The sequence below is a fragment of the Phocoena sinus genome, chromosome 10 (assembly GCF_008692025.1).
Source record: "Phocoena sinus isolate mPhoSin1 chromosome 10, mPhoSin1.pri, whole genome shotgun sequence".
Lineage (NCBI taxonomy): Eukaryota > Metazoa > Chordata > Mammalia > Artiodactyla > Phocoenidae > Phocoena > Phocoena sinus.
The window spans coordinates 45,976,547-45,993,642 of NC_045772.1; the positions used below are offsets into that span (position 1 = coordinate 45,976,547).

Consider the following 17,096-nt stretch of genomic DNA (forward strand, 5'->3'; position numbering starts at 1 on the left):
TTTTGGCTGCGTTGGGTCTTCATTGCCACACACGGGCTTTCTCTAATTGTGTCGTGCAACTCTTCGTTGCAGTGCATGGGTTTCTCATTGCGGTGGCTTCTCTTGTTGCGGAGCACGGGCTCTAGGTGCACAGGCTTCAGTAGTTGTGGCTTGCGGGCTCTAGAGCACAGGCTCACAGTTGTGGCGCATGGGCTTAGTTGCTCCGCGGCATGTGGGATCTTCCGGGACCAGGGCTCGAACCCATGTCCCCTGCATTGGCAGGCGGATTCTTAACCGCTGCGCCACCAGGGAAGCCCTCACTGGCAGGTTTTGAACAGAACAGCTATCAAATAACTGTGTGTAAAACTGAACCAAAATAAATATTTGGAACCATGATCAAATGACACGAAGACCAAATAAGAATTCTCATAAAAAATATGAAAACCAAAATACATCAAAAGTCTAATACTTTGGTTTAAATTCAGAACATAACACATCAACTTCGCCTTGTTTTTAGAGATTATTAAGAGTTTGACTGATACAAATGTAATGACATTTCTGATTAGCATCTGTCTTTACTTAAAGATACTACATATTTAATATGAGGTCCTTTTCTGTGTTCTTTGATTAGGTAATTTATCAATGCTTCTGCAGCCTCTTTATTGTTTTCATTACTTTTGTCATTTTGCCTTATTATTATATGTTTCCTATCTAGCATAATTAACCAATTGTTTTCAATTAAGTGCTGTAAATTTATAATGGTAAACAAATGCTAGCCAATGCTTTGTGTCTGCCTTCAACTTGCTGCCAATTTTACTTCTGAAAGGAAAAATTCTTTCTTGACCTCAATCCACCAAAAATATATGAACAAAAAAATCTTACAATTACTTAAAACACTGTATACCTTGCATTTTACCATCTGTAGAGAAATTGCTTCTGCCTTGCATAGTACATCTTCCACATCAATTTTCATGGACAATTCATTGATATGCTAAAATAAATCAATAAAATAAAATAACTGAAACTGAAACACTATTATATTCTACTATACAACTTATTACCAGTTATATTACACTGTAGATGAAATCCTTAAAATAAAAACACCCTCATACTACAAGTGAACAGGAAATTTAATATATCTTTCATTAGATCATTTCAAGTTTTAAAGCTAAAGAATAGCTAATAAGCTTACAGAACATTAAATCCAGCAGTTGTCCCAAGTCTACTATCTCAAGTTATAAGCAAAAGAATTATTTTTTTAGAAAATTGAACTACATAAAAGAGCACTTGCTGAATTTCCTTTTCTTCCTAATTAGCTAGGAAAAATAACTGGCAATACGTACTTGCTGAACTGTCATTCTCAGAGAGTCAGTCCTAGTACTAACTGTCATTGATAAAACTAAAATTACTTGAGGGATTCAATAATGTTCCAAGGAAATGTATGTATATCAATACCACCAAAAAGAGGAAAGAGCCAAAATATTAAAATTTAAGTTAAAGTAACAACTACCTTAAGTATTTCATTAAAGCCATAATGCTTTTCCATTATTTGCTGCTTTTCTGATTCCAGAATAGCACAACAGAGAAGAAGATGGAAATTTTTACATGGTAGTTCAGTCCACATTACCTATAAAAAACAGAACACCTATTTAGTAAACTCTATCAATTCTAAAATATTTTCCTCACAGATACAATGCCGAACTCTGAATGACTTCTGTGCAAAGCACGAGTTGCCTTGATGGGGTAGTCCACTCTTTTTCTAGTTAAGAAATGAGGTGTGGGGAAGGAAAGTCTTACTTTTACCTACAAAGTAAATATTATATTAATAGTTAATATAATATTAACTATTATATGAATATGATGAGTTCCAAATGTGGCTCTTTAGGTAACTACAGTAACACTGAACCTAACCAGTATGATAAATGGTATTAACTAAGGAGCCACAGTCATGAGGTTAAAGTGTAAGGGCCAGAGGCATTTCCAGTATTTTTCTGAACCTTCAGTTTTTCACTTTTAAATCATCTTCAGTCTTGGTGGGGCGGGGGGCGGGGAGGGGTACAGGGGAGCTAAATCATGGGAATAAAGATTCAGTTATACACTGCATGGAATTAAAAACACCCAGAGGTAGCTCTACATTCTAAACATCGTATTATATAACTCAGAATATCTCTGACAAAAACTGAATTGACCACCCAAAATTTATACCCAAATGTATAAAACATTTGATCAATAGCTGCACTTCTTCCTAAGTATAGCCAATGCCCTAAAACTTAAGTTCTTAATTTCCCCCTGGTTAATGTACCTAATAATATCTTTTTTAGAAAGATCAAAAGAGCCATGTAAACACTATTATTAAAGCATACCTGAAATGTTTTTACTTCTTTTACCAGAAGTAAATTAAGCAGAATAATTTTCAGACTAAATCCAATTCTTAAAAGTTTAATTACAATGCAATTAACCTCAAAAGTTTCATTAAAAGTTCCAATTTATTTGGTAAACACAAACTAAGGAATTATTACAGCTATGTTGATAATTTTTTAAAAAGAAGTTGAGATAACAATTTAATAAAATTGATTAACTTTAAAATATGATTCTGGGTCAAGAACATGTGCGTTTTCCTTCTAATTTCAAACAAAGAAAGTGATCCTCCATAAAGTGGTGATCCTTCAATCAGTGCATCACCTTCTCTAATGGCAGCACAGTCACCAGAAGTACAGGAATCAATTTCCAGGTGTAAAAGCCTCAGGGTGCCCACTGTATACAAGTCTATTTATTATCCAAACAGATTATTTCCCCCATTCTTTCCTTGGGAATATTTCTGTCATCTTTACTTTTATAAAGACAAGGCATCAAGCAGTCATTATACCAATATTCTATTTCAAAAGCACATCCATCTGTTAACTTAACAATTAATAAATGTATAAGAAGAAAATAATAATTTTCTGTTTTTCATCAAGAGTTGCCCTGGGTGCAAGAGGGAATAAAAGGATATAAACCAAAAACATGATCATGAATATCCTCTAGAGAGGGGAAGAGGGAAATGGGGCTTGGGGTGGTGATTAAAGATATGAGCTATATCTTTAAATACTTTTTGTTTTGGAAAGAAAGAGAAAAAACCAGAAGTGAATACGGCAAAATATTTACATATGTTAAATGTGGATAGTGGGATATTTGTTATATTATTCTTAGTATTCTGATGTAACTTAAAGTTCTTTAAAAAAGCAAAACACAAGTCAGTTCCCTCCCAATATTTCAGACTACAAATAAAGTACTATCTCAATTGACTGGCCTGCCAAAACTTCCTTAACTCTATTCAAATCTACACCCAAATGTGGCAGGGCCTCACATAAAGTCAAGCCTTCCAAGGAAAGAACACAGGCACAAGTGGTCCAGAGAACTAGTTCTGGGAAACTCACTGGACCCAATCGCACAAGGATTTGATTTACAGAAAAAAGCTCCAAAGACCACACATTCATTTCAAGATGGTTAATTTTTTTTTTTTTAAGGAGAGATCACAAATCATTAGAATTTTCAGAACGTAACTGCTTTAGAAATTTCAGTCAAGATATTATAATCCATTTACACTCTACAGATACAAAATGTTTCCATAAAAAATATTAATTTTTACAATAATTTAAGAACTTACCTCCCATAATCGAAGAATATCTAGAAAACTAAATTCCCTTTTAAATCTGATTAAAAGCCATCTGAAGCAAAAATAAAGGTATCCAGAGTCCTGGGATTCTACACAGAAAAAAATATATATATGGCTTACTCATGCTAATTATCTCAGAATACAGTGACCTATTTCAAACTCAAGTTTTTCTATTCATCTTAGGCTATTAAAAGTCCTATAAATTTAATTGCCTTCTACTAATTCAAGGAAACAGTTTAAATTTGCAGGCTAACTTCTTTAAAAGAAAACCACCAAATAACAACAAATACAGTTGACCCTCCATATCTGCAGGTTCTGCATCCGTGGATTCAACCAATCATGAATGGAAAATTTTTGGAAAAAAAAAAATTTCCAGAAAGTTCCAAAAAGCAAAACTTGAATTTGCCTTGCCTAGCAACTATTTACATAGTCTTTACATTGTATTTACAACTATTCACACAGCAGTTATATTGTGTTAGGTACAATAAATAATCTAGAGATGATCTAAAGTCTACAGGAGGATGTGCATAAGTTATATGCAAATACTGCACCATTTTATGTAAGGGACTTGAGTATCCTCAGGTTTTGGTATAGGGGTGGCGGGTGGGTCCTGGAACCAATCCCCCACAAATAATGAGGGACAACTATAATTCACTTTATAAATAAACTGTTTTAAGGCAAAATTATACAAGGACTGTTTGGTCCCACACTTTTATTCCTCAGAGGAACCCAGGCAACACTGGTAGAGTATATACATCTTTAAAAGAGCTCTTTACATTTTTTCTCTGTTAGTATTACCTTACAATTTGCTGGGTATAGTTTTGTTTCATTAAACTTACCTAAGTAACTGCAAAATCCACTGTCCAACAATCGAAGTAAGGTACTTAGCTGAATTAGCTGGGTCTTCATGCCTTGCATTTGTTCTTCAAAATTTTGATGCTTTAAAAAAATAAATGTTATCACATAAGTTATATTTAATAAATATTTTACAGTACATAATCACCAATAACTATGCCATGAATATAATGACAAATGCTGGATTTATACCACACTAGTTATATTTTAAAATCACAACTAATTAAAATGCTAAAGCAACATCAAAAAGGAGGAAAGAGAATCTTTGGTCTCAAACTAAGAATTATTTTTTCCCTCTATTCATTTTTTTTTTAGATAAAGAATAATGCAGAGACAGCAGGGGTAGACTGACTGATATATCAATACTTATTTCTTATGTCAAATAAGAGACTTGGTGAATGGAACACACATTGGAAAATAGACTTTTATCAAATCACTTCACTGTTAAATATTTCTTCAATTTAACATATGAAATAAAATTAATTTTAGCTTTAACATATCATGTTAAAGAATTAGCTAATTATTTCTTAGATTTGATGACATTAGGGAATCTATGAAGTCAAAACCATTTCATAACAACACTAACACAATCTATGCATTTTGCACTTTAAATTCCCCCGTAAGTGTAAAGGCTATATGATGTGTGATATTGCAACAGACTGCATACAGGAGCGGATATGCAAGTCAGCTGTGTTCTATTAAACTAAACTACTAAACTAAACGTTAAAGAAAATGAAAAATGGAAAATAATCCCTCTTCTCAGTAAACTGTTTTGGAAAAGTTATTTTTCATTAAAAAAAATGTATGTATACCAAGATGTAGCAGTTTACTGTCATTTTTAGATGAATGAATAAATAAATATTTATAAATTTCCTAGCATTAATTTTTCATATGACAAACATCAATAGATATAACCCACATAAACAAAAGCTCTTGGAATCCTCAATAATATTTAAGAGTGTGAAGGGGTCCTGAGATCATAAAGTTTGAGAACTACTGTGGTTACACATGTTTTAAATAATCTTTGAAGTTTAACAGATTCCCTACCAACACTTCAGTCAAGATTTGGGGATGGGGAGTGCACCAAAATAAAGGCTTCTTAGATGATTCTGATCCCTTTAACCCTAGTGTTCTAACCCCTTTATGGTGAACTACTGCCCTAACCTTTGTGAAAAGCCTAAGAACAACATCCCCTCCTTCACACTTCTTTTTTCGTTCCTGAGACAATAATAGTGCTTTATTAGAAGTATCCATCTGATTAGAAACCATTCATTCCTGGTAAAAAAAAATTTGAAAATTAAGGGCTACTGATTCTCAATAAAATGGCTTCTCTTCAGTGATTTAAATAGTTTAATTAGTGAACGAAATAGTTTAACAGACTAACGCAAGCCTTTGAGATATAGTTTCTTCACATTTCCCACATGGAACTATAAGGGAAAGGCAGAATTAACTCTTTAATTAACAGCATAATTTTTGTTGTGACATGACCAAAGGCTAAAATTGGTTTGGAAGTACCAACATGGCATAGCCACTGCTACCCACTCTGCTATAAAAAGCAGCACTCCCAAAATGACAGAAGCCGACTTCAGAAAAGTAGCTACTCCTGGAGAAAGGGCAATGAGGTCAACAGTGGATATACAAAGGGCATCAAGTGTAACTGTAAATAAATATGTGTGTGCATACATATACATAGGAATGCACACATGCATGCATGCATACATATATGTATATGTACATGTATACAGGTGTGTGTGTGTATATATATGGATGGGGGTGAGAAGGAAGGGTGGGACAAAACTATATGGCAAAATGAATGGTGGCTATAAGAAAGTTCGTCAGATCATTCTGCAAATATTTCTATATTTCGAAAACAAAGTCTATGCCTAGGCCTACATTAGATGTGAGTAAATATCAACAAAAGTAAATCTACAGACACTGAATTCAGCTTCACTAAAGTAGTTAAAACTTATGTTAAATAAATCCATAAAACAAAAAGGAGTCAAACAGCAGCACAGATTCAAGGACACCAAAACAACAGCAATGCAATGAAAAATAATTGTGCGGATTATTTTGATTGTAACTTATTGCCCTTTCATTCAAATATTATGAAGCAAAAGATGTTAGCAGACAATATATTAAGAGATCTTTTTAGAATAAAGACTAGAAAAATCCCCAGATCATTCTCAATGGAAAAGGCAAACAGAGAACATTTACTGTGAAAGAGACAGAACAAAGAACTTGAACCTTCATACACAAAAATGACAAATAGACTGTGAAGTGGTACACTGCAGATGTTCAGAAAGTAGTCTTTACATCTGACACCTAAATACATGCACACATATGCATGTACATATGTATTTGGCACCACAAGCCAATATATTTGAACATGCCAATAGTAGCTCAGTTTTATGAAAACTATTACTATAAAACACTAAATGCCGTGTGTTTGTGCTAATTCTTGGAATACCTACTGTAAGTAGAGGTCTAAACTAAGCACTGGGGAAATATTCATGTGTTTATTCTACAAAAATCTGTTGAACAAAAACCTCATGTCAGGCATTAGGAAAATTCTGGAAGCATATCAGAGAACTAGTTAAACAAAGACATGACCCCTTTATCAAGGTGCATACTAGCTCTAGTGAAAAGAGGATAAACAACAAAAACACAAGGAAAGCAGACAACAGTTTCTACACAATTAGTTATCAGTTGTACAGACCTTTATAACAAATTCCTCAGGTTTCTAGAGCACCTGGGAGTAATTGGAACTAAGAAGGCAGGTAAAATCAATCAATCAAAAGGTAAGGAATACAAACTATGATATTACCATATTACTGCAATTAATAATCTTTCCAAATAATCCAAAAACATTAATTCATGGTATCTTATCAAGTATGGAAAAGAACTAGGAGAAGTGAGGATGAGTTGGAACCATGGATAAGAGACTTGAGGAAACAGATAAAATTGGAACAAATTAGAAGGGGAAACAAAAAACAGGCAAGCAAGAGAGGAAGAATAGAAGTAATCAAAAAATAGAACTAATCAAAAAATTTCACATCTGTATCCCAGACTCTCCACTACAGGGAAACATTTTATATGACTACATATTCAAATCTTTATTCCCTTGCAAGCAAGCCATTTCAATATCCAACCATCAAGGCCCAGCAACAAGTGTATTTATTTTATTTTGAAACAGTACAGTGACCTATGTAGTCAGGTCTTTGGATTTCATATGCTTTTATATGCTCTTAGCCCCTTTGCTTTTTTTTCCCCCTTTCTAATAGATTACTTGAGAAGACTGTTCTATTTTCCTGTTAATACTGTACTATTGTCCTAGAACTCTGTCTTCAAGATATATCAATGATAATAGATAAAATGTTCCTTATAATAATATGTATATATAGACACAGTTCAACTCTAATAATCGTATGCTTAGGAAAAAACTAAGAAGCTGTCAACGTTACAAATAGTTCAAACACATCTGGAGAAAAATCAGCCACTATAATGACAAAATACAAAATGTTCACAAAAGGTAAGGATATTACTTGGCATGACTAAGCTTTATCTCTGAAACAGATGATATGAAAGTTCAACTACTTCACAAGAACTGAAATCATCTATTTCATCAATATTCTATAATGACTCATGGTTCTTCTGCAGATCATAAGCATTTACCAATATTAAATCCTGATAATTCCTGTTCTATAGGCACTTACTATCTACTTTTTGTATTAAAAACAATACCAGTATTTCCAAGCCTCTTGAAAAGGCTATTTAAAAAAGAAACAAACAACATAGAGCAGTTTTTTTAAGTTCTACCATAATTGGCTAAATATAAACATCAATCTTATAAGATTATTATGCAACTAAAATTTTCAGAATTAGTTTGGAATGGAACCTTACCATTTGGTCCATGTAGGAGGCAAAGCACCAAAAGGCATCTACTTCATTTTCCATCACATATAAAAGAGGGGAAAGTAAGTCACTCATTCCTTGCACATATCCTAAAGAAGAACAGAAAAAACTAATCATATCTCTAAAAACCTAAGCTTTATGTATCCATCTGTGCATACCACCACCATTTCACTTAAAACTGCATCGTTTTTCTTGGTTTCAGAAACTGGTCGAGGGCTTCCCTGGTGGCGCAGTGGTTGGGAGTCCGCCTGCCGATGCAGGGGATGCGGGTTCCTGTCCCGGTCCGGAAAGATCCCACATGCTGCGGAGCGGCTGGGCCCGTGAGCCATGGCCGCTGAGCCTGTGCGTCCGGAGCCTGTGCTCCGCAACGGGAGAGGCCACAACAGTGAGAGGCCCGTGTACCGCAAAAAAAAAAAAAAAAAAAAAAAGAAACTGGTCGATACTGATGTTTGTAAACAATGAGGAGGAAATCTAGCAATCAGGTGAGAAAGGTGAGTTGTTTTGTACTGAGACGTCAACAGATACATAACTGCTAGAATGTGTCTTAGTGTAGATATCATTATCAAGAGAGGGTAATATTATTAAAAAATAATATGCAAAAGCATTATGATAAAGAAGAGGGGTGAAGGGAAACCCAGAGGAATATCAAATTTAATAAATATTTAAAAAAAAGAAAAGTCAAAGGGAAGAAAGCTGCAAGGCCAGAGTAGTCAACCACCACCAAACTACGATGAATAAGCCCAGTAAAATAAGAACTAAAAAGGGTCCAACTGCTTTATCAACCAGACACTGGTAAGCTACCCAAAAGGAATCACAACAAAATCACCTCTTTTAAGTGGTTGTATTTATGTTCTCTTTCTTTTTTCCTTTTGCTGTTACTCTAGACCCAACCAATGCTAGCAAATTGGGCTTATTTAATCCAATCAATATTTTGTACCTAAAGCTACCATCTGAACCACCCTTCTCTTGTGCTCTTATAATTTCTCATCATGACACTAATTTGCAGCGCTAGATTAAAAGAAAAATTGGAAAGTTAAAGAATCAGGCCCCTCACTTAAAAAACAAACAAAAAATCTTAGTTTTGCTTTTCACCTGACCATGTCAAACGTCTTATTTTTTAGTTCCATCTTATAAAATCCTCAATTTTCTTAATTGTTTTACAATTAGATTTCAGACTTAAGATACAGATTCTTGAATCCACAAAGGGACAAGAGCTCTTACTAAGCCTTTTCACATACATATCATTCAACTTTGGTAACTTTTGTACATTCATTAATGTTACATAGAGATTTTTTTCCCCAGTGATAGCTTGGGAAGTCTGTGGAAAACATACAGTCTTTCATTCGCAGAACCAACACTTACATTCTTATCGTTCACCAATATCTGTGTGCAATGAAGCCATTTAAAACAGTATACATTTTTAAAAGGGAGGGGATACTTCTGCTTGCAGTTATACATAATTTTACATCACTCTTCCTATTCTGGAAGACAACTTTAAAAATGACCCCAGGAAGCATGTAAGCCAAAGTCTCTTGAGAAAACTCAGATTAAAAGTATAACAGAAAGAGACAGTTCACTTCAGGATCTCCTTACACATAAAAGTTTAGTTCTATCTGCTCTTAGCCTCTACCCTGTTGAAATGGAGCAGGACCCTACGGTCCTTGCCCCCCACATCCTCAACCTGCCTTTTGTCTGTGGAAAAACTTTAGCCAAAGAATAAGTTTAATCAGAGAAGTGAGAAAATGCTGAAACAAAGGAAAACAAAGGAGACCAAATAATAATAGTTCAGTCATTAAGCACAGTCAAGGATCTTTAGTTCCTTTTTAAGAGCTGTAGATAACATTCTGAGCCATATCCTGTGAGCTGTCTTAAAGAAACTGAAACCCCCAGCAGGTGGAAGAAGTTAACTACATGATGACCAGGCTGCAGCCATGAGCTGCCACAATTCTGAGAACTGGCCTCAAAGAAATGGAAACAAACCGACCCTAGAACTGAAGATTAACTGTACCTAAAACAAACCGACCCTAGAACTGAAGATTAACTGTACCTAAAACAATCAAGATGATGCTGATCAGACCACCAATGACCAATTTCAAGATGACTGTCAGAGCTGACTGTGCTGTTTCTGCACGTAGCCCCCTCCCTCCGTCTATAACAGCTCTTGCCCACTGACTGTCAGTGGTGGGAGTCGGCCTCTGGACAGACATCTGCCCTTACCACCCCCCGACCCCCACACTGACAGTATCCAAAACAAAACAAACTTTCCTTTCCGCCAACCTGGCCTCTTTATTGGCTTTTGAGCAACGAGCAGCCGGACCCCACTTTCAGTTACAATACCATCTACTGCTACGCCTAATCCCTCCCAACCTCACTATGTCTACACTACACCCTGCGGAAAAGTATGTCTCTACACACGTTAGCACACACACAAAAAAACTTAGGTTCCCATGGCAGGTATCCAATTATTACAGTACCAAACAATGGAGTTACCAAGACATTTAGAGAAAAGTGCTAGAAAAAATGGCATACGACATGATATCTAAATGTAAGCATTTATACAAATTTATTACAGATGCTTTTTTTAAAATAATACATACGACATGATTAATTCTGTGTGTCAACTTGAGTGGGCCACAGGATGCCCAGATGTCTGGTTAATCATTATTTCTGGGAGTATCTGTGAACGTGTTTCTAGAAGAGATTAGCATTTGAATTGGTGAACTGATTAGAGCAGATGGCCCTCAGCAATGTGAGGAGGCATCACCCAATCCACCGAGGACCTGAATAGAATAAAAAGATGGAGGAAGACTGAATTTGCTCTCTGCTTGGCTGGTTGAGCTGAGATAGTGCTTTGCCCTCAGTGCTCCTGGCTCTCATGCCTTCAGACTCAGGACTAGCATCTACACCACTGGCTCTCCTGCTCTCAGGTCTTTAAACTACACCACCAGCTTTCTTGAGTCTCCACCTTATAGATGGCAGACTGTGGGACTTTTCAGTCTCCATAATCACATGAGCCAGTATCTTATAAGAAATCTTTTTTTTCTTTACTTCTTTCCCTAATACAACACTTTTAAGAAAGAACAAGTAGGTTAGAAGGAAGACTAGACTGTTATCATCAGAACTTTCCTACATGGCAATGACACAGTGAAAGCAATGACAAATATAAAAGCTAAACCAATTAAAGCATGAAGGAAATTTATGTGAATTTCACAAAGTGGAAAAGAATACCACTTTCCTGGGTCTGACCACATATAGCCTGTAACAGAAATATTTCAAAGCATGCTGTTCGAAAGGTTTACAAAGCACCTTTCCTCTGGGGGGGGAAAAGTGCTTTATTATAAAGTTATAATGAATAAAAATTTCTAAGAAGCTAATTTAATCCTTTAAGTCTTCAGCTTTCATACGGGATCACTACCATAAAGTTTTAGTTAAAGCAAGCAGTCAAATTAATCTTCATATTCTTGTTGCTTTTAATCTATTTTATTTTATACATGATGTTCTTTGGGGTATGTCATGAGTTGTGGGTGTGGAATTAATGTACAAATTCCTTTTAATTAAAAAGATTAAAGCTGTTTAAATTAGCATTCAGTGATGCTCAAATTCTGCACTAGTGCTGACTGATGTACATCTTAATCAGCACTACTACAATTTCTGAAGTAGTTCCCCCAAATTATTTTCATAGCAAAGTTGTTTCAGTGTGGAGGTGTGAGAAATGAACTCCTTACCATCCTAGTGTACACATTCTTAAAGAGAAAAGAAAAATTTCATCTATATACAGGTGAACATTCCAGGTTAACTGAAGCTTATTCGGTTATTAGAGGATCAATTTTATTTTTTTAAATCTTAAGAGGTGGAAATCATTTTTTTTAATTAGACACTCTCCTGCCTTCTTACATACAGTATTTTGAGTATAATTTAACCTTTTACTGCTTATTCAGGATCAGATTATGAACATACACTGTAAAAAAAAAAAAAAAGATACCTCCCATAGAAACAACTTAGATATAGTGTCTGCACTAACTAAAAATTACTCTTCCTTGAGTTCTTCTGTCTGCTTTTGTTAATTTTTATCTTCTTCCTCACTATTAATGAAACTATATTTAACACAAATACACCTACATCTCATCTATGGGCTAAGAAGCCAAACAACTCAATAGGAAAGAATCAACTATAAGAGTAAATTTATATCCCGGATTACTTTGCTATGAGTAAAAAGCAAGAAATTTGGTCCAGTGCTTTATGAAAACTACCCTGGCTTCTCCCAAGGCCAGAGTTCTTAATAAAATGCCTGGGTATGTTTCAAATAATTTAAAGTATTTGACTGGAAAGAATGTGGGGTTAATATAGACAAACGGGAACAGCAATTTATCCAAATAGCTGGTCTGGGACCCAGTTCCTGAAAAAACTGAGCATTCAGGAACTCCTTCTGAGAATATGCATTAATTCCTATCTCAAAATTACCAACTTAGAGTACAGGGCAATGCCTCTCATTCCCTAGGACGACAGCCCTATTCCCCACAGTGGTTAACAGAAACTAAAATGGCAGTGGGTCAGGGTGCTGAATGTGTAGAGGTAAGAATGCCAGGCTGCAATAAAGACCTGGGTCTCTACCCCCAGTCCAATATTTACTACTTGTACAACCCTGAGTCACAGTCTAAATCAATATAACTTTACTTATAAAGTGGGGATTATTTCCCCACTTCTTCAAAAGGCTTCTAATAGAATCAAAATTGAAATCAAAATTAAGTAATAACAGCATTCTGTAAACCTAAGAAGCAATCTACTAATATTTTCAACAATCCAATTTGAGGCTCACTATAGGTGTGATAGACAGGACTGGCTACATTTCACATTTTAAAGAGAAATCTGTGATATTCAACTACTGTCACCAGAGGCTGATGCCTCAAGATCCACAACAGAGTTTATTTACATCTTCCCCTAACTTACATATAAGAATCCAAAAGGAATTCTTTTGGATCAAGTTCTCTTGTCCCTTAAAATATTGGTTCCTTAGGCTTTCTATCCCTTAGCATCGCTTCCCCATGCAATCCCCCCAACTCCCACCACCAACCCCAGTCTTTCCAACCCATTCTTGGTAGAAAACAGACTAACCAAGAAAAGAGAGTAAAGCTCCACACGCCCTAGATAATTATATGCACCATTTGTCTATAATATCAAATCAGCATTTTTCTTCACAAGGGATAAGCCTATCAAAAAAAGGTTCCCAAACTTTCTCAATTCACAGTACCCTTAGTGCCTCAGGAATTGTTTTCCAAGGCACCCCTACGCTCAAAAATATTACTAACAATTTCCATGTATTAAACAGATCCAAACAACTTAATTAATATTTATATCCTATTTAACTTAGCACCTGTTGGGCACTACACTACTCAAACCTTGGAATCCAATTGGATGCCACCATCCTCATCTATTTTCACACAGTACTTGCTTATCATGGCAAGGCCAAAAACTCTGCTTTGTAAAGATATAACTTCATCAGAAGGAGTCTGGTGATCTAATGATGAAACCCTGAACTACTCCAGTTAGTAGTTAGAGCAGTGTCCTACAGATGTCACTATATTTCCCTCAAATATTTAAAATATCCCACATTGTCCCCATGAGTTTGCATGAGCAACCCAGTGCTCCTTGGTGCACAATTTGGGAACCAAAGCCTTTTAAGTTTCCAGTCCCCTGTGGAACACCCCTATAAAAACTAGGCCACGGAACTATTTACATGTTCCTAACAGGTTAATAAATTTAAATTCTAAAATAAACATACATAATATATTTAAATTAGGATGTTAGAGGAGAACTTACCTAAATCAAAATCATACATACAGTAGGTCATCAAAATGTCATGAAGCAAAATCAACCCTGGATTATCTTGGCCTTCATAAAACTTGTTTGTTCGATCTGTTCTGTTAACATCTTTTTCTGAGGAAGAAAATCATCACATATTTGAAAACCTTTAGAATAACAGATTTTTACAAAGCTCACATCTTACAAGTACAGAGTTATTCTTCTTGTTATTAATCTTACTCTCTTGCCAAGCTTTTAAAATGAAAAAAATTCATCAAATTCCATTTCAGATATGCAATAAAGTAACATTTTGGAATTTTTTTTCCGAAGTCAGTCAACCTCCTCTTGGGTATATTTTTAAATATTTTTCAATTTTTATCTAAACATAGAAATCTTTTAATTGAATAGCAGGAAATACATTCAATTAATTAAAACCAACACCAAGTAATAGTTCACATTAGTTAGCAATAAAAATGCCAGTCATGGGCTTCCCTGGTGACCCTGTGGTTAAGAATCTACCTGCCAGTGCAGGAGACATGGGTTTGAGCCCTGGTCCAGGAAGATCCCACATGCCACGGAGCAACTAAGCCCGTGCGCCACAACTATTGAGCCTGCACCCTAGAGCCCGTGAGCCACAACTACTGAAGCCTGAGCGTCTAGAGCCTGTGCTCTGCAACAAGAGAAGCCACCACAATGAGAAGCCCGTGCACTGAAACAAAGAGTAGCCCCCGCTCACTGCAACTAGAGAAAGCCCGTACAGCAACGAAGACCCAAAGCAGCCAAAAACAAACAAATAAAATAAATTTATATATATATAAAAATGCAAAAAAAAAAAAAAAAAAAATGCCAGTCATGAATACACGTGATAGGCAGTATTATTTGAAAACAGTAATGAAAAAAGTTACTATGCAATCAAGTGTAATCAAACAGATTTGTTTCATTCATAATTGCTTCATTCATTATGAGTACTGTCAACTTCTTTGTCATGTTCCATAACCATCTTCAGGACAAATTACTTCTTTATTCTCATATATACATTATTCAGTTTACACATAAAATAAATAAATAGTTTACATATAAAATAAGCAATCTATTTTAATTTTGAAAAAAAAAGAAAATCCACATTTTTCTGGAAATGATTTTAAGACATTAAAAACGGTTTTAGAAACATCACCAGGAGTGTATCTCAAGTTGTACTGACAATTCAATTAACAAACACTGATACCTGCTAGATGCATCTTGTTGTGAAACAACTAAAAAGGCATTCCCCAAACTTCAATCCCTCAGTAAATTATGAAAAAATAATTTAAAGAAATTTAAAGTGATTAATTTACTCTATAATCAATTTTGTTTAAAAGTTATAACTGTCCTCTCCCCCCATTAAATTTAATAATCTGAAAACATTCTCAATAATTGTTGTGAAGAGATGAGGAGGTATTTTACAACAAAGCAATCTAAACTCATGACATGAGTTTAGATTCTATAAGGGCATTTTAAAAATCAGCAGAACAATATTCTAGCTTTTTGTTGAGCTATCTTAAAATAGCTTAATAAATATAAATATAGCACATATCTATAGAACTGTGAATACATTTTTCAAACAAGGAAAAGCAATACCAAAAAATCATGCTATAAATGTCAAATTTTATTTAAAAACACCAAAATGTTTCATTCTCATATCATAGTTGATAGAGGTACATAAGTTATTTTTATTAACTCAAGCACAATTTACATAGTCATAATGCCAATATAGAATATCTGCCTTAATAGGTGTTTTAAACACAGTAAAATGTTATTTGTGCCCTCATGAACTATCTGTCTCTCTTTCCTCTTGTATAGTTATTTAGTACTGACATGCCAGGCAGAAAACAAAAAGGTATCAACGATATCAAGGGACTTCCCTGGTGGTGCAGTGGTTAAGAATCCGCCTGCCAATGCAGGGGACATGGGTTCAATCCCTGGTCCAGGAAGATCCCACATGCCATGGAGCAACTAAAGCCTGTTCGCCACAACTACTGAGCCTGCGCTCTAGAACCAGGGAGCCACAACTACTGAAGCCCGTGTGCCTAGAGCCTGTACGGTAGTTCTATTTTCAGTTTTTTGAGGGACCTCCATACTCTTTTCCATAGTGGCTCCACCAATTTACATTCCCACCAACAGTGTACAAGGGTTCCCTTTTCTCCACATCCTCACCAACATTTGTTAGTTGTGGTCTTTTTGATGATAGCCTTTCTGTCAGGTATGAGGTAGTATCACACTGTGGCTTTGATTTGCATTTCTCTAATGGTTAGCAATGCTGAGCATCTTTTCACGTGCCTGTTGGCCATCTGTATGTCTTCTTTGGAAAAATGTCTACTCAGGTCTTCTGCCCATTTTTTAATTGGTTGCCTGGTTTTTTTGAGCTGTTTATATATTTTGGATATTAACCAATTATCAATCCCATCATTTACAAATATTTTCTCCCATTCAGTAGGTTGTCTTTTCATTTTGTCAATGGTTTCCTTTGCTGTGCAAAAGCTTTCAAGTTTAATTAGGTCCCACTTGTTTACTTTTGCTTTAGTTTCCTTTGCCTTAGGAGACAGATTCAAAAAAATATTGCTACAGTTTATGTCAAAGAGTACTCTGCTTATGTTCTCTTCTAGGAATTTTTATGATTTCACACCTTACATTTAGGTATTTAATCCATTTTGAGTTTATTTTTGTATATGCTATGAGGAAATGTTCTAATCTCATTGTTTTATACGTAGCTCTCCAGTTTTCCCAGCACCATTTACTGAAGAGACTGTCTTTTCTCCATTGTATATTCTTGCCTCCTTTGTTGTAGATTAACTGACCGTAAGTGCATGGGTTTGTTTCTGGGCTCTCTATACTGTTCCACTGATCTATGTGTCTGTTT

The 17,096-nt window shown here is 35.2% G+C and overlaps 1 protein-coding gene across 2 annotated transcripts in view; it reads right to left on the reverse strand.

Annotated features, from left to right (window-relative positions):
• The window catches only part of TBC1D15 (TBC1 domain family member 15), a 66,986-nt gene that overhangs the window by 3,310 nt on the left and 46,580 nt on the right, over positions 1–17,096 (reverse strand). For both annotated transcript variants that reach the window (XM_032644364.1, XM_032644363.1), the window contains 6 exons: positions 14,219–14,335; positions 8,390–8,490; positions 4,474–4,573; positions 3,626–3,723; positions 1,490–1,606; positions 884–970 (listed from right to left, as the gene is read on the reverse strand). In XM_032644364.1, coding sequence (XP_032500255.1) covers positions 884–970; positions 1,490–1,606; positions 3,626–3,723; positions 4,474–4,573; positions 8,390–8,490; positions 14,219–14,335 — 620 coding nt within the window. The remainder of the gene's footprint in view (positions 1–883; positions 971–1,489; positions 1,607–3,625; positions 3,724–4,473; positions 4,574–8,389; positions 8,491–14,218; positions 14,336–17,096) is intronic.